Below are 25,733 nucleotides of genomic sequence, written 5' to 3'. Positions count from 1 at the left end.
TACTGACGACCTGTCGGCTGCTGCTACACTGCCCCCTGCGAACCCAAAATGTTATTTCTGCAGGAGGGACAAGCACAGCAGGTCCCAGTGCCCAGCAAGAAAAGCCAGGTGCCAGAAGTGCCTTAAAAACGACCACTTTGCTGCAGTCTGTAGGTCTAAAATGGCTGCCGGCAAACACAGTGCCTCGTGTGAAGCCCAACCACCACTATCCCATTCAAACTCTACTTCCCCAGAGCTCTCGTCCAATGAGAGTGAGGACTCCCCTGCATGGCAACGCCTGACACCACAGAGACGCCGAACCCGGAAGGGGAAGCCCACCCTAGCAACCATGATTTTGGCCCGCATCTCACCCCCATGCGAAACACTTGACCCGGCCTCGGTCCCAACTGTAGACCCAGCTATTGCCACGGCCACGACCACCCCCGGGGCCGACGCTACTGCTGCCGCTGCCACCGCCACCTCAGTGATACAGGCCCTTCACAATATCTTCGCCATTTTCGGGTACCCCAATTCCATCCACAGTGATAAGGGGTCCTCATTCATGAGCGCAGAGCTGCAACAGTACCTTCTGGAGTGTGGTATCTCTTCAAGCAGGACCACCAGCTATAACCCACGTGGTAACAGCCAGGTCGAGAGGGAGAATGCCACCATCTGGAGAGCGGTTACACTGGCTCTCCGGTCTAAAGGTCTTCCCACCTCTCACTGGCAGGAGGTTCTCACTAGTGCCTTACACTCCATCCGCTCCCTCCTATGTACCGCAACAAATGCCACCCCCCCCATGAAAGGATGTTCCTTTTCCCAAGGAAATCCGAATCAGGAACCACTGTACCGGCATGGCTCACCGTCCCTGGCCCCGTCCTTTTGCGACGCCACGTCCAGCACTCAAAGAACGGCCCCTTGGTAGACCGAGTGACTCTACTCCTCGCGAACCCGCATTACGCCTACGTTGAGTTCCCAAACGGACTGGAGGACACTGTTTCGGTGCGGGACCTAGCTCAGGACGCGGTAGGCCCTGCAACCCCCCAAACCCAACCTTCCCCAACTCTTTATTCCCCAAGCCCTGTGCCGGAACAGAAGAACCAACAGCACCCCAACGACCCGGGCCACCCTGCCGACAACACGGCTGGGGAATTGAGCGAAGGAGCGGTTGCACACGACGAGCCTGCTGGCGACACCACTCCAGCGACCCCAATCCCGGCACCACGGCGGTCACGCCGGATGGTCAGACCCCCTGACCGCTACAGTCCTTAATTTACCCCTTCCATTCATTCTCTCCCTTGTTTTTTTTCCTTCCCTTCTCCCTCTTCAGCCCTTCCACCCCAGGGTCAGTTCTCCAAGAAGGGGTGAATGTGATAGTACAGACCTATCACCAATGTATATAGTGTATATAGTTACAGGATCTAGACTGTGCTTACAGCGATTGGCTGAGAGCTTAGCCACGCCTACTGTCTGGGCCTTAAAGGGTTGTGTCCCTAGCCAGGTCGGATCATTCTGGACTGGTCGGCCACCTGTGAAGAGCTCCTGTCTTTTGCTAATAAAAGCCTTGGTTTGGATCAACAAGTCTTTGGTTCTTTCGACAGGCTCTACAATTAATCACATCCTTCTTTGGACGGGGGAGTGAGGACTAGATCTGCTTAATAGCTGGGAGCTGGCTGAAGGGAAAGAAAATAACCCAAAAAGGATATTAGAAAAATTTTCCTCTCATCTGGAACCGAAATCCAACCATAGAATAAAGAGAGACGAGTTCCAGGGATGAAAACAAGAGCCAGTCGAGTCAGAAGATTATTTCCTCACAAGGCTAAAGAATATTCCAGCAAAATGCAGTTCAAAGAAATCGAGGAGAGAAGGGTCGACCAACTAATCTGGGGAAGGGCTCATCCTGAAGGGCAGAAAGCTCTCATAAGAAAAGACAGCTTGAAACTAGCAGATGCTGTAGATGCAGCCAGGGCCTTCGAGGCCACTATAAGACAAATGCAATCCCTCTCCGTGCAGGCCCACATGCAGCACAGAGATAGAAGGGTCAATGTCATAAAGTGCACACAGAGAAAGTCACAGACATCTGAGAACTGCAGGAGGTGCGGTGGAATACACCCCTTCAATGACTGCAAGAAATGCCCCGCGTATGGTTAAGTGCAGGACCTGTGGAAAGGTCAATCGTCAATCAAAGATGTGTAGGTCTGTAATGGAAGATTTAAATTATTTTTACTTTTTCAGCCTTTGTTTCTACAAGGCTGAGAACCTGCTTGTTTTTTAGAATCAGCAGACATAAGCTAAATCCCACCGATGGGCCAGAGATGTTGTTATCTGACGAAAGGACATCTGTGTACCAAGAACATTTAATCTTCCTGCTTGTTTTGGTCACAGACTGTCAGAGGCCTAGACTTGATGCAAAATAAACCATTGTATTCAAAGTGATAAACTGAAAATTATGATATTCGATAGAAGCCTAGCATGCTAGCTTATCTTTCTTGTTGTGCTGGGAATAGGTGCTTGGGTGAGCAGTTTTTGGGTAATATAAGCCATGGTCCTGCTGCTGAAGTTTGAGACTCTCTAAGAGGTGGCAACATCTCTCAGCAAGAAGAAGAACTTCTAGAGACCAGCCAATGTCCCGGTCAGGGGAGGTGGAGAAGCTGCTACCGGCGCCCTGATAACCTATTACAAGTGTGCAGTCATTGCCTCGCTTCGGCAGTTGGGACCAGTCCAGGCATTGATAAGTATAGTTGGGAAGGGCTAGTATATTGTAGTTTGAAATCAGCTTTTGAATTTGTAATAATAGCTCAAACACTGTGACCAATCTAAAAAAAACAAAATGAGAGGTATAAGTTTACCCAAGACAAAGTCTGACATGAAAAGAGAAAGAAACCAAGAATACAGAAGGAAAGTACAACATGTCGAAGAAAGTGACAGCAGTGACTCCAACTCATTGACGCTCGGCATCGAAACAATACTCCTTCATGAGATATCCAAGAAAGGGAAGGGAGAAAAAGATGAATTGCACACTACAATCCAAGTTAAAAGAAAGATCAGAAACAAACCAACAACATTCAACTTGAATATAAAGTTGGATCACAAAGCAACATCCTCCTGCTTAGACTGTACCACCAAATGTTCCCCAAGTACATAAAGAAGGCACACTAGAGCTGCAAATGTCATGCTCACAGCCTATGGTGGCCCCATGATTAAACAACTAGGAAAAGTCCAAATAAAAGGCAGACATAAAGGAAAGAGCATCATATGCACATTCTTTGTGGTTGATGCCCACCGACTAACAATCCTAGGCCTGAATAGATCACAGCTAATCTCTGTAAACAATGAGATCAGGGAGAAGAAAATGTCCAAGAGGATCAACAGCGACACCCCACTTGAGCAACGCCCTCCAATTACAAATAAGGCCGAGCTCATGGAAATATACCCTGAATGCTTTCATGACATAGTCAGGTGCTTTGGGGACTTTGAATACCACATTACTATAGATCCAAAATACAAACCAATAATCATGCTCCATGGAAGGTGTCAATAGAGTTGAAACAAAAGCTAAAGCAGGAGCTGGAAGAAATTGAAGAAAAACGAATAATAGCAAAAGTAGTAGAGCCAACTAACTGGGTAAATTCTATAGTAGTTAAAGAAAAACCGAATGGCCACCTAAGAATATGTCTGGACCTCAAAGACCTAAACCAAGCAATCAAAAGAGGGCACTATCCAATACCAATGCTGGAGGACCTCACTTCTGAACTAGCGGGATCCAAAATCTTCAGTAACCTAGATACCAAGAATGGGTATTGGAATGTGAAGCTGGATAAGAATCAACATTGCTAACAACTTTCAACGCTCCATTCGGCCAGTAAAAGTTCCTGCACCTACCTTTTGGCCTAAAGGTGAGCCAAGACTTTTCCAACAAAAGATAGATGAGACCTACATGTGATGCAAGGGCACTGTTGGCATCACAGATGACAACCAGATTTTTGGCAGAGACGGGAAAACCCACGATCTCCACCTACATGAGGCCATGGAGAGAACAAGAGGGGCCGGCATCAAACTCAATGCAGACAAATGCATCATCAAGGTGGAGGAGTGCAGTTCTTTGGAATGGTGTACCCCACCTGAAGGGGTCAGGCCAAGCCCCGAGAAGGTAGCACCCATTGCTGAAATGGAACACCCAAAGGACATAAAGGAACTAAGAAGCTTCCTCGGCCTGGTCCAATATATGAGTTCCTTCATCCCACACATGTCAGACCACACAGCCAACCTCAGAGAGTTGCTGAAAGAGGATGTGGAGTTTCAGTGGTCACCATCGCATCAGCGAGATTTCCACAAGCTAAAGCAAGTGGTCTGCAGAGAAGTAGAACTGAGCTACTGGTCATATCACAAGTAAATGCTTCCATCAGAGGCCTTAGGGCAGCACCGGTGCAGGAAGGAAAACCAATAGCCTTTGACTCAAAAGCTCTGACAAGAGCAGAGACCCAATATGCCAATATTGAAAGGGAGCTGTTGGCAGTCGTATATAGATGTGAAAAGTTCCACAAATTCCTCTATTGGAGAGAGTTTGTGGTAGAGAGTGATCATTGCCGACTGGAACACATCCAGAACAAGAACCTAAGCAAGGCACCAGCCAGATTACAGAGGCTACTCCTCCGGCTCCAATGTTACCTTGAAGTATAGGCCAGGGAAGGAAATGGTGCTTGCTGATGCCTTGCTGTGTCTTTCCCCAAATGAAAAATACAAAATGAAAGACGTGGAGATCAAGATGCATCACCTCGTCAGGGTAACTAATAACAAACTAAACCAGAATAAAGAAGAAACCGCAATGGATGAAGAGCTCCAGCTGTTCTCCCAACAGGTGCTACAGGGATGGGCAGAAAGGATAAAACAGATACAGCCTACAATACGTCAGTATTGGTCTGTCAGGGACGACATATCCCTGGAGAACGGTGTACTGCTGGCAGGGTCTCGGCTAATAATACCAGAGACAATGAAAAAAGAAAGTCTCCAGAAAATACACCAAGGTCACATGGGAATGGAGAAATGCAAACTTAGAGCAAAGTTAGCAGTTTACTGGGTAGGCATATTCAAGGACATCAAAAACATGGTGGCTACATGGCCGGCAGGCCAGAAATACAGAAATACACAACAAAAAGAAGAGATGATACCTGCAGAAATACCCACCAGGCCATGGCACACAGTGGGAGCAGACCTGTTCACAGAAAACCAAGAATGGTATCTGATTGTGACCTGCTACTGCTCCAAATTCCTCTTCATCAGGAAAGTGAAGGACATGGAAGCATCAACCATCACCGCTGCAGCATGTGCACTCTTCACAGAATAGGGGATACCCAAACAAGTGATATGTGACAATGGAACCCAATTCACATCGTGTGAATTCAGAAAAATAGCTGCAGAATATGGGTTCACCATCACTACTTCATCACCACATTACCCCAAAGGCCATGGATTCATTGAGAGGCATGTACAGACAATTAAACGCACTCTCAAAAAGTGTCGAGAGACAAAGGAAGATCCCTATCTCGCCCTTCTGTCACTGCGAGCAAATCCATCCACCAGATGACCAAGAGGAAACAAGAAGAAAGCTGACTAACATACATGAAGAAAGTCGTCAACATTACAATAAACATGCACAAACACTACCAGAACTCATGTTCATGTTCGAGAGCCAGAGATAAAAACCTGGAGCCCAGCAAAGATTGTTAGAGAAGCTGAGACGCCAAGGTCATACATCATAGAGACAGAATCTGGTAGGCAGCTGAGACGAAACAGAATCCACATTCGCCCTGTACTGACAATAACCACGATCCATGTATTAGGCAGCTTTAATAAACTAATATGTACACTAAGAGGTCTTGTCTCTCTGCAAGACGAACCTGGAAGGTTAGACTGTAGCTCTGGACTGCTTTATATACAAGGTCACCAGGATGACTCCTGGTGACTTAGTGGTGTAATTACATATCAGCTGACGTGGACATTTACCCCTCCATAAATCTTCGTCTGCGAAGCCAAGCCAAAGAGAGACATATCACCACACGCCCAACCCCAGATCTGACACTGAAAGTACCAGCAGCTTCTAATAATCCAGAAACTTGTGAAAGAATGCGAGTAGAAACCCCAACCAACAGCACCGTAACAACTGAACAGCAGGCAACAGAAGAACCGAGGCAAACAACACCACCATCCACAACTGTACCAACACCAACGAAGCAAGCAGACACAACAAAGTCTACAAGGTGGAGATGCAACATCCTACCACCAGTGTGATACCGTTGAGAAGAATATAGAACTGCAATTGTATAATTAGAATATTTAATTCTTAATGGCAAGTGTAGGTAAAGAAGCAGTAACAATTTATTTTTAAGAAATTTAAATCTTAATAAATCTTTTAATTTTTAGACTTTTTTTTAAAGAAGGGGATGTTATATACAGTGGAAACTTGAGACTATTTTATGCTGGAGCAGGAGCACTGCAAGAGCCACATCACACTTGCGTGGTAAGCATGCTCAGTGAGACACATTGTAAGAGCCACATCACACTGAGTGGTGAGCATGCTCAGTGCAACAGTGTATTCATACATGACCAGCAGCCTGAGATGTGAGTAAAATTTGTGCTGTAAACTTACAAGCTTCTCTGAGTGTTTATTAAAACCTCCGATGGTACAACCGAGGACTTAACAGAGCCTTCACCGAAGGAGAAAAGGCAATAACCACAATTTGGAGGGTCAGAGATCATGACAGATGGGGAGACATGATTGCCCACGCCAAAAGCAATGAATGAATGAATTGCTAAATGTCATTGATACCTTTTGGAGCACATGACCATCAAAGTGGAAGAAAGCTCAGTCGTTGGCCATGCCCACTTCCTGCGAGAATTTCTGTGAGATTTCCTCTTTTCAATGATCGGGTGGAATGGCCAAAGTGAATGTTTTCGACGTATTTGGCTCACATGGTCTATTGATGTCAGTTTTGGTGATGTGTGGTAATGTGTGTGCCAAAATCCATTGTTTGGCAGCAGTTTCATGGAGGTGTTTTATCTTAGAATTCTTTGTGGAAACATCAACCAGGTTGGATAGAGTGAAACTAGTGGATGTAATATATTTGTACATCTAAACAACACTGGGCAAAGTGCCACCAATAAAAGGTTACTTCACCAGGTTAGAAATCAAGGAGTTAAAGTTTGGCAATAACCAGTGGAGTCCCTAAGGCATCAGTGATGCAACTACAGCTGGTTGCACAACGTATTACTATCTCGGAGGAAGGGAGCAGATGGGCAGTTGCCAAACATGGCGATGATGCCAAAATGGAATGGGGAGAAGGCAAGGTGAGAGGAGCAAGATGAACACTGAAAATTCTGCACACTGTCCGGGCAGAATCTGGGACAAGAGAAACTGAGTGTCTGTTTCAGTCAGAGAGACCCTTCATCAGAGAAAGAGAAAGAACATAAACTTTGCTGTGGCTGAGGGAGGGAGAGATTCCATTTTCCCTTCTTTTCCCTGCCATTTTGTAAGTGATCCTGGTGCCATGTATGTAGTAGATTGCCGGTGCCATTCTTTCTAGTGTTTAGTACTGTAAAGATGACATACTTGAAGAAGTACTGCTCTTAACTGATTGCAGATTAAAATGCTAACTCAGATTATGGAAGGCAAATTTAATGTCAAAACAAACTCCGAATGTAATGACATATGGGTCCATTTCCCATTACCAGATCGATCTTCGCGCGGGATCAAATAATAAAACTGTATTTTGAACATTGGCTGTAATTCCTTAACTGAGCCATCAAGACTTGAGGAAAGGCAGCTGTGCCTAATTCTTTGGTGACCAGTGGAAAATCATTTATCTGCATAGCAGGTTGCTGGATTTTTTAAAATAAAATCATGCCCGACCTGAACTAAAATAAAACATGTACAGCAGTGATTTTCTTTTTCTGTCAACACTCCCTTCTTTGAAAGGAACTGAACAAGGTATGCAAAATAGGAAGCTTGTGTGCTCTGTGTAATTGAGTCAAGATTGATTTGCAGCAATCAGTGTGTGTTGGCACAATTTGGTTCATTTCACTTTTTAAGCTGGTAGTGGCATATAATAATGTTTACCTGTTGGAAGATTGCTTCAAATTAGAGGGAAAGATGGACTGATGCAGGATAATGGATCCATTAGCGTGTGTACAAGTTTCAAATTGGTGGCTATGCTCTTTAAGATTGGTTTTCATTTGGGGAGAGAGAAGTGCCGTAAATAACTTGCATCATTTCCATATTTTGCAGGCAGTAAGCCAATCGATGATACAAGGATCCTAGTTATTGTTATTTGCACATCCCGTGTTTTCGTAAAATTTACACAGTTAGGTGGCTCATTATTTACATTTCAGATGAAGGAATTTTGTGAAATATATTTGTTGACCCTATTCCAGACTCCTAACTCAATTTGTACATTTTCATCAAAATTTATACATGTTGGCATCCCAGTTAGCGCAACGCTGTTACAGCACAAACGATTGGGACCTGGGTTCAAATCCCGTGCTGTCTGCAAGGAGTTTATACATTCTTCCCATGTTTGCGTGGGTTTTCTCTGGTCCCACCTTTCAAAATGTACTAGAGGTGTAGGTTAATGGGGTGTAAATTGGGCAGCATGGACTCATGGGCCAAAGTGACCTGTTACTGTGCTGTATGTCTGAATTTTTAAAAATCTAAATTTAAAATTTTCTCTAAGATAGCTAGAGCCCCAGAAATTTATTTCCATAGCATCATAACATAACATAACAATTACATGTTGACATACATTTCACAAATGAATCTTATAAAAGTTCTAAACACTTTTGGCGGCACACTCGCTCTGCACGGGAACCGGCTCCCGAAATTAAGGTCGCCTGAGGGCAAAGAGGCCAGCTCCCAAGATAGAGAGAAAGCCCGCATGTGGGAAGAACCCTTTGTATTCACCGGTCACGTCATTTCCGCCGGAAGTGGCGGAAATATAAAGTCAGGCCTTCGGGCCCTAATGAAGCAGTCTTTTGTTTTTGAATATTTTATTTAATCAACATGTATATAATCATAAAAACAAACAGTAAATAAGTAGCCATAATTCTTCTTTGGCTTGGCTTTGCGGACGAAGATTTATGGAGGGGTAAATGTCCACGTCAGCTGCAGGCTCGTTTGTGGCTGACAAGTCCGATGCGGGACAGGCAGACACGGTTGCAGCAGTTGCAGGGGAAAATTGGTTGATTGGGGTTGGGTGTTGGGTTTTTCCTCCTTTGTCTTTTGTCAGTGAGGTGGGCTCTGCGGTCTTCTTCAAAGGAGGTTGCTGCCCGCCGAACTGTGAGGCGCCAAGATGCACGGTTGGAGGCATTATCAGCCCACTGGCGGTGGTCAATGTGGCAGGCACCAAGAGCTTTCTTTAGGCAGTCCTTGTACCTCTTCTTTGGCGCACCTCTGTCTCAGTGGCCAGTGGAGAGCTCGCCATATAACACGATCTTGGGAAGGTGATGGTCCTCCATTCTGGAGACGTGACTTACCCAGCGCAGTTTGATCTTCAGCAGCGATGCAACCAGCCAGAATCCTGTCCATGGTATACCTGTAGAGGTTTGAGAGTCTTTGGTGATCTTTTAGTCATTCCATCAACTATAATTTGCTCCAAATTTAAAAGATCTTTTAAAACCATTTCTGATCCTAATTTCTCTCTTAAATAAGCTCTCAACTGAAAATAACCAAGTAATGTATTATGAGGAATGTCATATTTAACTTTTAATTGAACAAAGAACATCAATCTATCATTATCGTAACAATCTCCCAGTTTTAAAATTCCTTTATTATTCCATATATTTTTTTTAAAAGTTATCTTTTGAAAGAATTAATGAAGGATTAATTAACAGCATTTTTAATGAAAGAATATTTCCATCAATTTCTAACTTAACTTTATTCCAAATTTTAAACAAATGTTTCAAGATCGGAACATCTTTATCTATTGTTATAGATTTTAGCTCCCAAATAAACAGTCTTGAGTACAACTCCAAATGTGTACGTTATTGTTACTTTAGTGCTTTGTGTAGCACCTCACTACACACTAAATATCATTGCAACCTACTTTGTGAATTGCGTAGCTTGGTAACTTCATAGGTTTTTGTTTCGTTATTTTGGGGACGTGAGCATCACTGACAAAGCTCACAATTAATCCATTACTAATGGCTATCGAGAAGGTGATGGTGAGCATCCTTCTTGAGGTGTACCAGTTCTTGTTGCAAAGGTACTCCCACAATGTTGTTGGGCAGGGTATTCCAGGACATAGACCTACTGATGATGAAAGAATAATGATACACAGGTATTTCCAAATCAGGTGGCGATGTCATTTGGAGGCAACCTGCAAGTGGTGTTCCAAAGGGCCTTCTTGGCACTAGGGATTGCAACTTGGAAAATGCTGGCAAGATAGCCTCAGCAAGGAAATGTAGTGCAGTTTGTTAATGATACAAACAGCAGCTCTGGTACACAAGAAGTAGAAGGCGGTGATGCACTTGCACAGAATGCTCTCAATACATCGTCTGTAGATGGAGGGTGGGAGATGAACTTTCCTCAGCCTTCGCAGGAATTAAAGGTGCAGCTGGGCTTTCGTGGCTATGGAGCTGGTGTTTAAGGGACCAGATGAGATTCTCCGCCAGGTCCACTCCAAAGAACTTGATACTCTTGATCACCTCATCGATGGAGCCGTCAATGGTCAGTGGAGCATTGTCCCCCCAGGCCCTCCTGAAGTCGACAACCATTTCTTTTGTTTTATTAACGTTCAGATACAGGTTGTTGGCTCTGTACCAGTCTGTTAGCAACTGCCCCTCATCTCTGTACACTGACTCATCATTCTTACTAATAAGGCCCACCACTGTCGTGTTGTCAGCGAACTTGATGACGTGGTTCAAGCTGTGTTTAGTTGCACATTTGTGGGTCTGCAGAGTGAACAGGAGTGGACTAAGCACGCAGCCCTGGGGGGGCCCCCGTGCTCATTGTGATGGACTTGGAGATGCTGTTACCGATCCGGACTGCCAGAGGACTCCCTGTCTTCTGAGTGTTTAGCATGCAGGTGCAGTGAATAATTGGGAGGGGAAATGGAATGTTGCCTTTATTGCAAATGGGGATAGGTATATAAATGTCAGCAAACTAAATAAAACTGTTCTGGGCATTGATGATACTTGGACATTCTATTTACAATTTTGGACACAAATCGGAGAAGATTCTGTAGGTTGATTCCTGGGAAGAAAAGATTAATTCATCAATAAATTCATCAGGTTGGATGTGTATTCAATGAACTTAAGGACTGATTTTCATAAGGATTTCTCTGTTCGATACTCCTGATCATTACCTGACCTGGACCTTCCTTAACCCTCTGTTTCTTCCCCGGTTACCTCCTAGCTTGTTACATTATTCCCATTTTCCCCTCCCACCTGTATACAACTATCATCTTGGAGTAAAACAAGGAAGTCAGTAGATGCTGGGGTTGAGAGCAATGCACAAACGCGCTGGAGAAACTCAGCAGGTCACGCAGCATTCATGGGAAGTGAAGGGTAAGCAAAGTTTTAGGCCTGGACTCCTCGACAGGTAAAACCAACAACAGGCAGGTAGCTGAATAAAGAGGTGGGGAGAGATAGGAGGAAGAGGGGAGGGAGAGTGGAACAGGGGAAGGAGCTCAGACAGCAGGGAATACCCATCCCTTTCCTCTCTTATCAGAGAACTACCCTCCCCCTGTCACTTCAGGTTTTTTTTTCTTCTATCCTCTCACATGCGTCCATCTCTTGCCAGTAGGACTGTCCTCCTCCCCCTTCCCCTTCCTCCCCTCCCCATCTTTTACTTCAGGTGTGCGCATGTTTTTGGCTGAAACCTGACAAAGAGCCCAGTCCTAAAACTCATAGATGGATGGCCTGCTGAGTTTCTACAGAAACATTTGTGATTTTTCACCTATCTCCTGCCAGTTTGTGGTGCTCATTCCCACCCCACCCTCCACCACCACCCCCGCTCACCCTTTCATTCTGGTTTCTGCATTTTTTCTTCCCTGCCCTGATGGAAGGGTTTTAGCCTGAAACGTTTGATAGCTGTTGCCTTCCTTCCGTGCATCCTCCCAGAACTCCTCAAGCATTTTGTATGTTGCCACTGGGATAATCCTTCCTATGCTAGACAAGGCAGATTATTGGCTTTACTAATGCATAATCTATCCAGACGAGGTGAGTTTAAATCCCACAATGGCGAGTTGTGAAATTGATCTAAGCATGTCCATTGCAAGGATGGTAATACACTACCAGCTGTTGTAAAAACTCAATTGATCCTAAGAACCATAGAACATTACTACACAGAAAACAGGCCTTCATGTCTGTGCCAAACTATTAGTCTGCCTAGTCCCACTTATCTGTACTCATTCTCTATCCCTCCATACCCCTCCCATCCATGGACCTGTCCAAATTTTTCTTAAATGATAAAATTGAGCCCATATTCACCTGGCTGCTCTCCAACGGCAGCGTTCCATGTAGATTTTCAAGATGGTGAGGAGAGTTTTGCCTGTGATATGCAGGGTTGTGTCCACAACCTTTTTGCAGGTCGTTCCACTTGGAGGTCTTGGTGGCTCCCGTACCAAGTCGCAACACTGCTGGTCAGCACACTTTCCGCAACACATCAGCAGCTGTTTTCCAAAGTTTGCAATGACATAAACCTCTGAGGAAGTGGGGACGTTGACATGTTTTCTTCATGATGACATTCATGAGTTGGGTCCAGTAAAGGTCATCTGAAAGAGTGACTCCCAGGGATTTAAATTTGCTCACACACCTCTGGTTTTTCACTTCCCAATGTGCTCCTTGGCTTTGGTGACATTGAGTGCATTCTCCATTGGATATTGGATCTGCTTTAAGAAGAGTTCCATTATGAGCCAGATGTTTCTCAAGTGACCTTTAACTGGATTGTGTGACAAATTTGTTTGTGACTGCCACAGATGTTTCAACCCTGCCCCCACCAAGCCCTGGGAGCTCCAGTTTATGTTGTGGAGGTTTCAAATGTAAATTCCATGATTATTGGCTTGATATGCATGTCCAGTTCTCGGAAAACATGGCTATAGATCCTAACTAATTGGCACATTCCACCTGGAAATAATCTCTGTTATAGCCATTTGGCTTTTTTTTTTCAGTGCTGAAATTAACAGCATAATCAAATTCAACTTCTAGGCAAGGAAAAAACATGGCTCATGAAAGGGAACTTAATTTCAATTCAGGTCAAAGGGGTAACCATGGAGAATCAGAATCAGAATTTATTGTTATGATCAAGTCATGAAATTCATTGTTTTGCGGCAGCGTCACAGAGCAAACATTCATAAAAACCACCTTACAACAATAAATAAAAATAGTCCACGAAAAGTCAAAGTGAGGCAGTGTCTTTGGTTCACTGATTATTCAGGAATCTGATGGCAGCTGAGAAGAAGCTGTCCTTGTGCCGCTGAGGGCTCATCTTTAGGCTCCTGTACCTTTTTCCTAATTTTTTTTTAATAACATAACAATTACAGCACGGAAACAGGCCATTAGGCCCTTCTAGTCCGCACCGAACCAAACACCCCTTTCCAGTCCCACCTCCCTACATAATGCCCATAACCCTCCATCTTCTTCTCATCCATATACCTGTCCAACCTTTTCTTAAATAATACAATTGACTCCGCCGCCACTATTTCTCCCAGAAGATCATTCCACACGGCTACCACTCTCTGAGTAAAGAAGTTCCCCCTCATGTTACCTCTAAACCTCTGCCCCTTAATTCTTAACTCATGTCCTCTTGTTTTAATCTTTCCTCCTCTTAACGGAAATAGTCTATCTACATCTACTCTGTCTATCCCTTTCATAATCTTAAATACTTCTATCAAATCCCCTCTCAACCTTCTACACTCCAAAGAATAAAGACCTAATCTGTCCAATCTCTCCCTATACTCTAGATGCTTAAACCCAGGTAACATTCTGGTAAACCTTCTCTGCACTCTCTCCACTCTGTTTATATCCTTCCTATAATTAGGCGACCAGAACTGCACACAGAACTCCAAATTAGGCCGCACCAACGTCTTATACAATCTCAACATCACCTCCCAACTCCTATATTCCATGCAATGATTGATAAAGGCCAGCATACTAAAAGCCTTCTTCACCACCCTATTCACGTGAGTTTCTACCTTCAGGGAACGATGTACTGTTACTCCTAAATCTTTCTGCTCTTCTGTATTCATCAATGCTCTCCCATTTACTACGTATGTCCTGTTCTGATTGTTCTTACCAAAATGAAGCACCTCACACTTATCAGCATTAAATTCCATCTGCCATTTTTCAGCCCACTTTTCTAAGCAGCCCAAATCCCTCTGCAATCCTTGAAAACCTTCTTCATTATCCACTATTCCACCTATCTTAGTATCATCTGCATATTTACTAATCCAATTCACCACCCCATCATCTAGATCATTAATGTATATAACGAACAACAATGGGCCCAATACAGATCCTTGAGGCACACCACTGGTCACCGGCCTCCAACCTGACAGACAATTATCCACTACCACTCTCTGGCCTCTCCCTTTCAGCCAATGTTCAATCCATTTGACTATCTCAAAATTTATATCTAAAGACTGCACCTTCCTAACTAACCTTTCATGTGGTACCTTATCGAAGGCCTTACTGAAGTCCATATAGACAACATCCACTGCGCTACCCTCATCCACATTCCTAGTCACCTCTTCAAAAAATTCAATCAGATTGGTCAAACACGACCTTCCTCCCACAAATCCATGTTGAGTGCCAGAGTTTGACATGTGTGCCCTAAAGGATTAATTATGTGTGGAGCCTCACATAATAGAGAGATCTTAAACAGTTTTTTTTAACATCAGTATTTACTCAGGAACTGGCATAGTATGAAGGAAGGGAAACAAACAGAAGTGTCATGGAACATATAGAAATTAATGAGGAAGAGGTGCTTGCTGCCTTACAGCAAATAAAGGTAGAATCCCCAGGGTCGGATATGATATTCCCTCGGACCTTAAGGGAAACTAGTGTAGAAGTTGCATGGGCCCTGGCAGATATATTCAAAATGTCATTAGCCAAGGGTGAGGTGCCAGACAGGAGCTCATCTTGCTCCATTGTTTAAAAAAGGCTCAAAAAATAAATCCAGGCCAGTGAGCTTGCGGTCTCGTCCGGGATCCTCAACTCCCACCGCGACTGGCTATCGAAGAATGAGAAGGTGCACCCCACTGATTTCAGTGGTCTCCGATTTCATTGCTTGCCGTCAGCGGTTTGAGCAAGTGATATCTGGACAGGAGACTCTGGAGAACAGGACCTAGGAAAGCTCCGGTAGAGGGAGTGGAACAGAACGAAGGAGGAGTGGTTCGGTCGGGGCAACTCTCGTGCACGAGACCCGGTTAAGAAAAATTGACTATTAAGTACTTCTCGGGCAATCGGGATTCTGTCAGGAGTGAGTGATCTGACAGGGATATAAGAGTACCCAAGAAAAGAAGGGACTCCAGAGTGGGGGTACCAGGATTGACATGCCGCCTGATAGTCCGTTAGGGCGGATGTTAGGAAACTGGTGTCAGGGAAGGACCCAGGGAAAGACTAAGGAAACTATGATAAAGTTTTGTTTTTACAAATGGCCTCAGACTCCGATTCTGGGGTCTTCGGTTTGGTGGCCCCGATTGGGGTCAGATGAAGATTGGATATGTCAGAAATTAAATTTATTTGTAAATGAAAGAAGCCCTCCAAACCGGGAGGAGTCAGATTATGCAGCGTAATGGTAGCAGAGTGAAGAGGGCATGGCCTGGGTAGTGGGATCCTTGTGGATAAAGGCTGCTTTTTTAAGACTCTACCTCTTGTAGATGTCCTCAGTGGAGTGATGCCTAGTTCCCAGGATGTTCTCTCTGACCAAGTTAACAACCCTCTTGAGCTTTTTTCCCTTGCAATAGGGGGGTGTTGGGCTGCGGACCACACTGGGTGACACCATCAGAGGGAGTAACACCAAAATTGACTGTCTACAGAAGTTTTTGCACAGTGTTTCACCAGAAAGTTATTATTTATTATAAAAATATCCCTGTAGTTAATCACGACACCAAAAACATATTTGTACGCCGAGTTTGCATGTATCAGCAATCCCACAGAGCTGAAACTCAATACTCAATACTTTTAGAACCTTCTAATGCGCTCCGGTCCGATCTGTCGTTATTACCCAATGACTGTCGGTTTGAATCACATGGTCTTGTCTGCACGTGCTACCAGCACGCGCTGTTGTTTTCATTGCTGCTGGGGTTTTTATTGTCACTGCTTTCATCAAATTTTCTTGTGCTACAATATTGTGGTCATTAGTACTTGTGAACCTAGATCAATAATTTTTTGAGAATTAAAGGAGGTATGAACTGTACGGGAGGAGATCTATGGTGTGGGGGTGACACCATGGTGGGGGAGAGGGGAGACACCATGAGTTACCGTACTGGGTGTCACCAACCCGAGAGACGCCACTGTTTTCTTGTCCTGACCATTGGCACTTCTGTACTAGACAGTGATGCAACCAGCCAGAATCCTGTCCATGGTATACCTGTAGAGGTTTGAGAGTCTTTGGTGATATACTTGCATTGCCCCAGTATGCCTGCCTTTTTGTTGGCCATGTCAAGCAATCCATGCTACATGGGCAAGGCTCCTCAACTCTTCCTCCACTACAATGATCAGCACCCATGATGAGCTCTTTAAGTTCATCCACTTTACTGCCAACTTCCACCCCGACCTGTTTCCTCTTTCTTGATCTCTCTGTCTTCATCTCAGGAGACAAACTCATAGCAAACATTTTCTACAAACCCAAAAACTCCCACATTTACCTTTTCCCACCCTGTCCCCTGTAGGGATTCTGTCCTTTCTCACAGTTCCTCCAACTCCATTGGATCTGCTCTCAGGGCAAGGCCTTCCATGAGAGATGTCCCTCTCTACCATCAACATGGCCCTTATCAGTGTATCATCCATTACTCACATACTTGCGCTGGACCTTCCAGCCCAAGGCCAAAAAGGACAGGATTTCCCTTATCCTCAACTACCACCCCATTAGTTGCCACATCCAACATATCATCCTTTGCAATTTTCACCAGCTACAACGTGATCCCAACACCAAGCACATCATCCCCTCTCTTCCCCTTTCCACCTTCTCCAGGGATTACTCCTTCCGTGACTCACTCATCCACTCATCCCTTCCCACCCATCACCCCCTTTGTACCTACCCTTGTGACTTGCGCCCACACCTCCCCGGTCATTACTATTTGAGGTCCCAAACACTTCTCTTGTGAATCTGCAGGAGTCATCTACTGCATCCTGTGCCCTCTTTTTAGTCTCCTTCACATCAGAGAGACGGGAAGCTGAAAGGGAGATCACCTTGGCTCTGTCCGCTGTAATAGTGGGGATCATCCAGTGGCAACCCATTTCAATTCCTTGCCCCATTTCCAGGCCAATATGTGTGTCTATGGGCTCATGCACTGCCAAACTGAGACATGCCGCAAATTGGAGGAACAACATCTCATATTCCATCTGCAACCTCTAACCAGATGGCATTAACATAGACTTCTCCTGTTTCTCAGAGATACCCGCTCTCACATCCAACATATCATCCTTTGCAATTTTCACCAGCTACAACGTGATCTCAACACCTATATCTATAATCCACCTATGGCCTCTTGTCTGTTGCCCTGTGCTTATGCAACTGCCCCTTCTTCCCTCCATCCCTCTCTCTTTATTCAGGTGCCTGCCTACTTTTTCCTCGCACCTTACTGGACCAAAATTTTGGTTGTATATCTTTGTCTCATTTGGATGCTGTGGAACCTGCTGAGTTTCTCCAGCAATTTTGTTTATTTACTACAATAATGTTGTCTGTGGGCTTTCTTGTTTCATTAATTTAATGACTCAACACCCCTCTCTGTAACTGGATCCTGGACTTGCTAACGGAAAGACCACAGTCTGTCTGGGCGGTAGCAGAACATCGAGTGCCGTCACGCTGAGCACTGACGCACCTCAGGGCTGTGTGCTCAGCTTGCCCCTCCCCATGCTACTGACCCACAACTACTCCAACTGTGCCATCAAGTTTGCAGAGGACACGACAGCAGTTGGCCTCATCAGCAACAAACGATGAGTCACACTGCTTAAAAGAGCTGGAAAATCTTGTGTTATGGAGCAAGAATAACAGCCTGAGTCTCAATGTGAATGAGACAAAGGAGATGATCATGGATTTCAGGAGGAGCAGGGATGAAGACCCTCCACTATACATCTGTAGTAGAGAGAGAGGAGAGCACCAAGTTCCTTGCAGTTCACTTAAATAGTGATCAATCCTGGACACTCCACATCTCCTCACTTGTCAGGATGGCGCCACAGTGACTGCATTTCTGAGAAGACTGAGGCGGGCAAGGTGACCGGCCACCATCCTGTCAACTTTATAAAGGAATTCTATCCACAGCATCCCGACCAGCTGCATCACAGTGTAGCACAGGTGCTGTAGAGCATTGGACCAGAGGACAATCTTCAGGACCATAAGAGCGACAGAGTCTCTCTCACCCCCCACCCCCCCACCCCATCGATGTGATCTACTGGGATCACTATTTGAGGAGGGCTCATTTGGGACCCCTATCATCCCGCACGCACCATCTTCCAATGGGAGGAGATGCAGAAGAGCAGGTTGAGAAACAGTTTCTTCCCACCTGCACTGAGACTGATGATCTGTTGATCCAGTCCCTCCGAGACTCTACTATTTATTCAACACTATTTAATATATGCACTGCCTACAAGTCGTTTGTAATAGATGTGGTGTCTATGTCTGCGTTTGCATGTATTGACAGCAAGGACCACAGTTTCCTCCACTTGTACTTATAGTAATCAACTTGTATTTAGATTCAGCGCACTTTACAGAAAAATAGACTTTCATCTGGAGCACCCTGATGTTGGACGCTGATTACATGGGCAAAGATGCTTGTATTTGGTGTGGTGGAGTGGTCCTGCTCATTTGCATCAATGCCTCCCCTTCAGCACATTGTCCGGGCGGCCGGGGCTTGACTTCCTCCTGCGCAGGTTTCTGGATTCAGTCCAAACCCCTTTTAATTCTTCGGAATTGTCCTCCCTCCCAGTTCTCGCCGCGAACGAGCGCAGTTGCGCCCCGCGCCGCGCCGCCCGATGGAGCTGCGAACCATTGCGGCGATGGGGGGAAGCGGCCACCTTTGCCCGTGTGCCTCAACCGGGGGGAGGCGGGGAAGCGGACGTTGTGGGAATGTCTCCAGCGAGACCACGGAATAAATCCCCGAGCGGCCGGCTGGAAGCATCGGCGCTGAGCGCTGCGGACGGCTGCATGGACCGCGCTGGGCGCCGCACGCCGCCGGTAACATGGCAGGCGCCGTCCCCACCGTGAGAGCGGGGCCCTGGTTCCTTCCCTTCGGCTGGGAGACAGTCCCTCGGCCATCCATTTTCTGGTAACCCCCCCTCCTCTGTGTCCGTGTGCTCCCCCCGGCTGGAAGCTGCCCGTAAATGATGCACGATGTGCGCCGACATGAGCAGGGTGGACTGCGGCGAGAAGCAGCTCTTGGAGCAGTTTTGGAAAGGAGCCTTGCAGACCGTGGCCCCTCAGAGTGTATCCGTGGCCCGCATTGTTTCCAGAGAGCCTGGCAGCGCCTGTCAAAGCAGGTGAGGGTCCCCCCCCCCCATTTTGAACGGGTTGCCAGTGTCTATGGCGGAGAGTTGCAATGTGGTGCAGGCTGTGCCTTTTAATTTGCTCCATATAAAATGGATGCTTTATTTCCGCGCTCCTCCTTCTCCCGAGCCGGGTCCATTGCGGGAAACGCTCGGCTACTCCCGGCAACATCCACTTGATGCACCGTGTGCGCCTTGGCTCAGGGTTGGTGGGGGGACGGGGGGCTCGCTTTCTCCCCTTGCTCCAGGGTGTGGGAACGGACACGGGACCCAGAAATGCAGTCGGAACGGTGGCATCTTGTGCGAATTCAGGGCGCTCAGTGTGAACGGGATGTCTTCACCGGCTCGCAGAAACCTCTGATGCTTTGCCGCAATTGGTCATGGGCTTGAGATATTTTTGTTTACGGCATCGCCATGTTATTCGTGACCAGCAGTGAGAAATGTTAAGATGAATCGTATATGTTTAAATGGGACCTCAAAGTCATCGATGCGACTTTCTGCAGGGGAAAAGTCTGTCGCCCAGTGGGTCTTGCCCTTTTGCTTTCCACTCACACCCCACTTTCAGTCATCCCTGTGCCACCGGTGCTCTGTGATTCGTCAGGGATGGCTTCAGGTGGGATGTGGGTGGGGAGGGAAGGTTGAGAATCACTGCTCTAGACCCAATTGTGACTGAAACATTTGACGTTCTGCAACCCTGCACAGAACGAGTCAATGGGGGATGGTTAAAACAGTAGTTTTCAAACTTTTTCCTCCCACCTGAAGCCATCCCCTCCGAATCACAGAGCACCGATGGCATAGGGAAGACTTAAAGTGGGATGTGAGTGGAGAGTAAAAGGTTGAGAACCGCTGAGGGCATCCACTAAGTGCAGATGAGAAAATGATAGACAGAAAGAATCATCAGTTAAGCCATATCATCTACATGTCCACAGTATCATCTGTATATTCACCGTAGCATCACTCCAGGTTGCAGGCCATGGGCAACGCTGGAAAGTCGATGGTACTCTCTAAAATAGTGCCTCCAGATTGGAAGAAGTTGCAGAAGGTAGCAAATGCAGTTCAGAAATTTATAAAAATGACCCTCCCCTCCGTGGATTCCATCTACAACTTTGAGCGGCCCATTGAGGGAGCTGACGGGGTTTTATTTGAAATATGGTGGCGCCTATTCATCGGCAGCAGCCACGGGGGGACTACAGACTCCTAGGAAGTGGAGGACTGGAGCAGGGCACCAGAGGATGGGAAGATCAACCCCCCTGTATGAGAGGGAGAAACAGACGACCTGCAGGGACGGTGATCACGCAGAGGACCAGTGAGGAGGCTCTGCGGCGGCGGGCTACTGACGACTCAAGGCGAGGAACCCGTGGAAGCTGCGGGCTGCTGTTGGGAGACAGCGAACCGCTGCAGGCTGCCTCAAACTGTCCAGAGGGGGTACCAGGTAGCAGAGCAGGATGCGGGAAGATGCAGAGGGCGCTGAGGGGTTTCTGACTGTGTCAAAGGCTCGGGTCACCAATAGTTTGGGCTGGACTCTGAGTGTCTGTGGGGGCTGCAGAAGCACTGGAGGGCAAATCTGTGGACACTCTGGGGGGACTCTATTTTGCTTCTCTCTCTCTGACTGACAGTAAGAGGTGCTTGAGTAATTCCTGCCGGTGGTGAATCTGTCCGCCTTGCAGCAGGCATGAAGACATTTCATGTAAAATGACACTGTTCAATTACTATGATAATAAATTGAATCTTGAATCTCCTTTCTAATTGCTAGTCACATAATGGGGTAAAAGGCATTAGTTGAACTATATTTAAAGCATTGACCTGCTGAAACATGTAAATACAAGTGTCCCCTTTAGACTACATTTTGACAACTTGTTAGAATCCAAAATGATCTTGATTTCAACACTGTCCTGTCCATCCCAAGCTCCTGTTTCAACTCCCCCTCTTATTCCCACAGCCAGCCGTCTGTGTTTGGCTCTCTCCACTGCCAGAGTGAGGTTCAAGTTTATTTATTTATTTACCAAACAGCATTCCGCAGTGCAAAACAGTGTAGACACACATACAGCCAAGTACAGTACACGTAGACATCTATTAAAATACAGGCTACACCTGTGCAATGTGAGATGTGTGTTATATGTGCGAGGTGAGCTTGATGCAGGTTGACATTTATGCAAAGTATTATTTGCAGTTTGATAATGCTGAAAAACACTATCAGAATTATTATTTTCCCCAACAGCTAACATTTAAAAAGTTAATTGAATAAAGCATTGAACCATTGAAAGAAAAACCCACTGGCAGTGGTCTCGAGGGGTTACAGACTACAGGGAAGCAGGGAACTGGCACAGAGCACCATAAAACTGGGAAACCACACACAGTAGGGAAGGAGAAGCAGAGGAGATGACCCTGTTGGATGGTGACCAGTGAGGGGCTCTGAAGCTGAAGAACACACATACTCACAACAGGTCACAGACGACTGGGTGCTGGGCAATTTCTGCTGAAGATGAATCTTTGTCTGCCTTAGGGTAGATTAAATTCAATTTTGTGCAATATTACATCTGGTTTATTATATACCAATAAAAGAATCTTAAATATTATTAATAAATAGTGGAGTCTCAGAGAGTTGCTTCAGCATTTCATCATCATTCTGCAATTTCCCTGTCTGTGGGAAGAAGCTATTCGTCAACCTGGAGGTTCTGGCTCTAATACTCCTGAATTTCTTTCCCGACAGGAGTAGCTAGAAGATGCTGCAGGCAGGGTGGTAAGGGTCCTCACTGATTTGACAAGCCCACTTAGAATAACGATCCAAGTAGGTCTCGCTGCTGCTTTTATGGTCCTATGGATTGACCTCCGATCCAATTCTCTTCAGCATCCACACCATACTGTGATGCAGCTGGCCCAGACGCTCTCAATAGAGCTCCCGTAGAAAGCTGACATGAATGGTGACCAGTAGCCTTGCCCACTTCAGCCTTCTCTGGAAGGGTATCCCTGTTGTGCCGTCCTGACAAGTGAGGAGATGTTGTGGGTCCAGGAAAGGTCTCTGAGGACCTTGGTGCTCTCTACTCTCTCCACTACTGACTATTAATGTCCAATGCAAACTGGAGATCTAATGCAAGCTAGAACAAAAAAAATACCTCACACCCTGTCTGCATCACAATGGTACGAACATTAAAGTTTACAAATGCAGTAAAATCTTATCTCTTATGTACCTCCTTTTGACCAACTGGTCTTTATCTCCTTTCACAGCCCCCTCTCCTTCAGTTTCCCATCACCCATTTTCACCCCTCCCCGTTCTGTTCCATCCATTTCACTAACAAGATCCCTTCCTCTATCTGGTTCAATCACATCTCTGCTGATAGTTTTTATCACCATCTTCCTTACGTGGCCCTTGTGCTCTCACTCATCACCCTCTGGCAGGTGTCCTACCTTCACCATCCCTCTCCTCAACTGGCTCCATCTGCCCTTTTATTTCTCTCCTTGTTGTCTGCCATCCCTTTTCCACTGGCATCTCAGTTAATTGGCCGTGCAGTGCCCCAGGATTGGAAGCCCTTTGTGCCATTTCCACCGGGCCACCCTTAACTAGGACACTAATTGCTTTACCACTGAACACACTTATCCCCGGGGATCGGAGGGTTCTACCTTCAACAGGAAACAGGTGACTTTCTGCTGTCCCTTTTCCACTGGCATCAGCAAACACTGGGGATATGAGTAGGGGTAGATGTTGTTAATCCGCAGCATGAAATGACGTCATTTGACGCCGGCGTTAGGACAGTTCCTTTTCCACTGGACCTTGTCCCAGTAAATTCCCAGTTAATTCCTGGGACAGGGTGCCAGTGAAAACAGGGCTGTTATTTGACCTGGCTCTGTCTCCTGACAGCCCCCTTCCCTGCCTGGCTCTGTTTGTCCATCATCCTTTACCCCTCCTTAGTCCACCAATCACCTACTGGCCCCTCTCTCACGGTTCCCTCTCTCCTTTTTAAACTGGATATCCAGTATCAGTCTTGTTGAAGGGTGTGAACCTGCATCGTCAGCAATTTCTTTCTGCCCCATGGATATCGCTTGAACTGTTGTGTTTCTTGAGCAGTTTGAGTTTAGGTTTGTATTTCTGCACTTCACCCGACGAGTGGAAATTTAATTTTAAAATCAAAACCCAGGGAGGAAAAGGAGATTCCCCATTCCAGAGAATCTCGCTATCATGTCTAGTCAAACCTTGTCTCCACATATTTATATCAGCTGGGAGTCTGAGCTATATAACTAAAGCTTTCTGGTTATTGATCACATTATTGATTTTGGGACATCCATGCATATTGGTTGTCAAATTTCTTTACAATATTTCTGACGATTAAAAAGTACATACTGTAATCGGTTGAGAAGCATTTCAGAAGATCCTGATGTTGGGAAAGGTACCATATGAATCAAAGTAGGTTGTTCTTTCTAAAATTAGAGCATTATTGCTGTTCCTGGTTCTCATGGAAACCTTAAAAAAAACTTTCGTTTATTTGGGCTTCAAATCCTTCTTATCTTGCTTGTTACCATTACTGGAATAGAATTTATATTCAAATCACATCCTCAAGCACTGGACTTTACATACTTTTTACCTATGACAAGTGTTCGCAATACTAACGAAAGTCTGTGAGAGAATATCCAAGGTCCATCTACCGTTTGACATCACTCCTCTAGTCAGACAAGTGTTCATTTTCTTTAAATTTAGATATCCAACAATGAGCCCTCTCCACCCAAGTACACCCATGTGACCTATTAACCTTCTAACCCCGTACCCCATGTATTGTTTTATTGTGCTGGTGTTTTTATATTTTATTGCTTGATGTGCGTGCACACTGTCAGGATGTGTGCTCAATTCTGTTGTACTTGTGCAATGACAATAAAAGGTTATGTAATCTTTGAAAGGTGGGAAGAAACTGGAGCACCCAGAGGAAGCCCACGCAGTCACAGAAAATTCCTTGCAGCCACTGGTGGATTCAAACCCAGGTCACTGGCGCTGTAATAGTGTGCTAACCATTACGTGATGCGACCAAAGATGGCTGCAGATTAAACATGTCCATTTTAGTTTGCATTTAGCAGCACACTACAGCTGTTTAATGACATTTAAAAATTGATCCAAGTGAATGTTTATCATACAATAATTAGTGTGCATTTGAAAACCAAGAGGACAGCATATAGTTACAATGCATGGCCTTGTCTTTAATGCCTATATTCCTTGTCTTCGAAGCACTTCAGACAGTTGACCAAAAATTATCAAAGGTATACTGGAGACGAATCCATCAAATTAATTTTGTTTCAGGTTTGAAACCCTGATAGGAAAATTAACAAATCTTACTGTTAAACTCTGTTACTTTGACGATCAAAGTCCATTTGTGGTTGGTCCATGTGGCATACATTACATGCAACTAGAGATGAGGACAGAGTGCTAGCTTGATGTACACTGTAACTTCCCTCATGGCCTTGAATTAATTAATGAATGCAATGGCAGCAAAATCACAGGACACTTTAGTAGGAAAGAACAAAAAAATTGTTTGAAGAACGTAATTGCATTTGGAGGAATTTGCTGACACCAATCATGGGGAACGTCGTAATGTACGGTGATGGGAAAAAGAAGCAATAATACGTGATAGATCTGTGGACGAGCTTGCCAAGCAGTGTAATTAAGTGAGAAGCATGAAGGGTGCCTGCTAAATTCTGGTTGCTATAATGAACAACATCAATCCTACAGGTGAGCCTAATGGGTGAACACTTGCAAGTTAATGTCAGGATTTTGCTGTTACACTAAATGATGAGTTACTTGTGAGTCATTTTGTATCACCTTACATGTTGGCCGTTCTGTGTTTGTGGACATTAGATTAGGATTGGATGTACCAGACTGGAAGTAGCAGATTGTGTTTTATTGTTGGCTGTGTGTGGTGGAACACTGTATTACAGTCATTGTAGTGGTTGGCCCACCCCAATACTGTAATTCCTCCCCCTCCACGATTTCTAATAAAGGTGATATCGCTCAAACCTCTCCCTCAGTACTGGCTTGGAATCGGGCCACCAACATGTAAGATATGACTGTAAGTTAGAGT

At 45.5% G+C, this 25,733-nt stretch overlaps 1 protein-coding gene across 4 annotated transcripts in view; it reads left to right on the top strand.

The window, feature by feature from the left end:
* The window catches only part of srrm3 (serine/arginine repetitive matrix 3), a 310,487-nt gene that overhangs the window by 151,431 nt on the left and 133,323 nt on the right, over window positions 1-25,733 (top strand). Inside the window, exon 1 of one of the 4 annotated variants that reach the window (XM_069884950.1) lies at window positions 19,057-19,668. The exons of the other annotated variants lie outside the window; for them this stretch is intronic. Within the exon in view, the coding sequence (XP_069741051.1) occupies window positions 19,523-19,668 (146 nt within the window). The 5' untranslated portion in view covers window positions 19,057-19,522. Of the gene's footprint in view, window positions 1-19,056; window positions 19,669-25,733 lie in introns of those variants that run through there. 4 annotated transcript variants of the gene reach the window in all.

The sequence above is a fragment of the Narcine bancroftii genome, chromosome 6 (genome assembly GCF_036971445.1).
Source record: "Narcine bancroftii isolate sNarBan1 chromosome 6, sNarBan1.hap1, whole genome shotgun sequence".
In the NCBI taxonomy this organism is placed as follows: domain Eukaryota; kingdom Metazoa; phylum Chordata; class Chondrichthyes; order Torpediniformes; family Narcinidae; genus Narcine; species Narcine bancroftii.
This window is presented reverse-complemented; position numbering and strand designations above follow the sequence as displayed.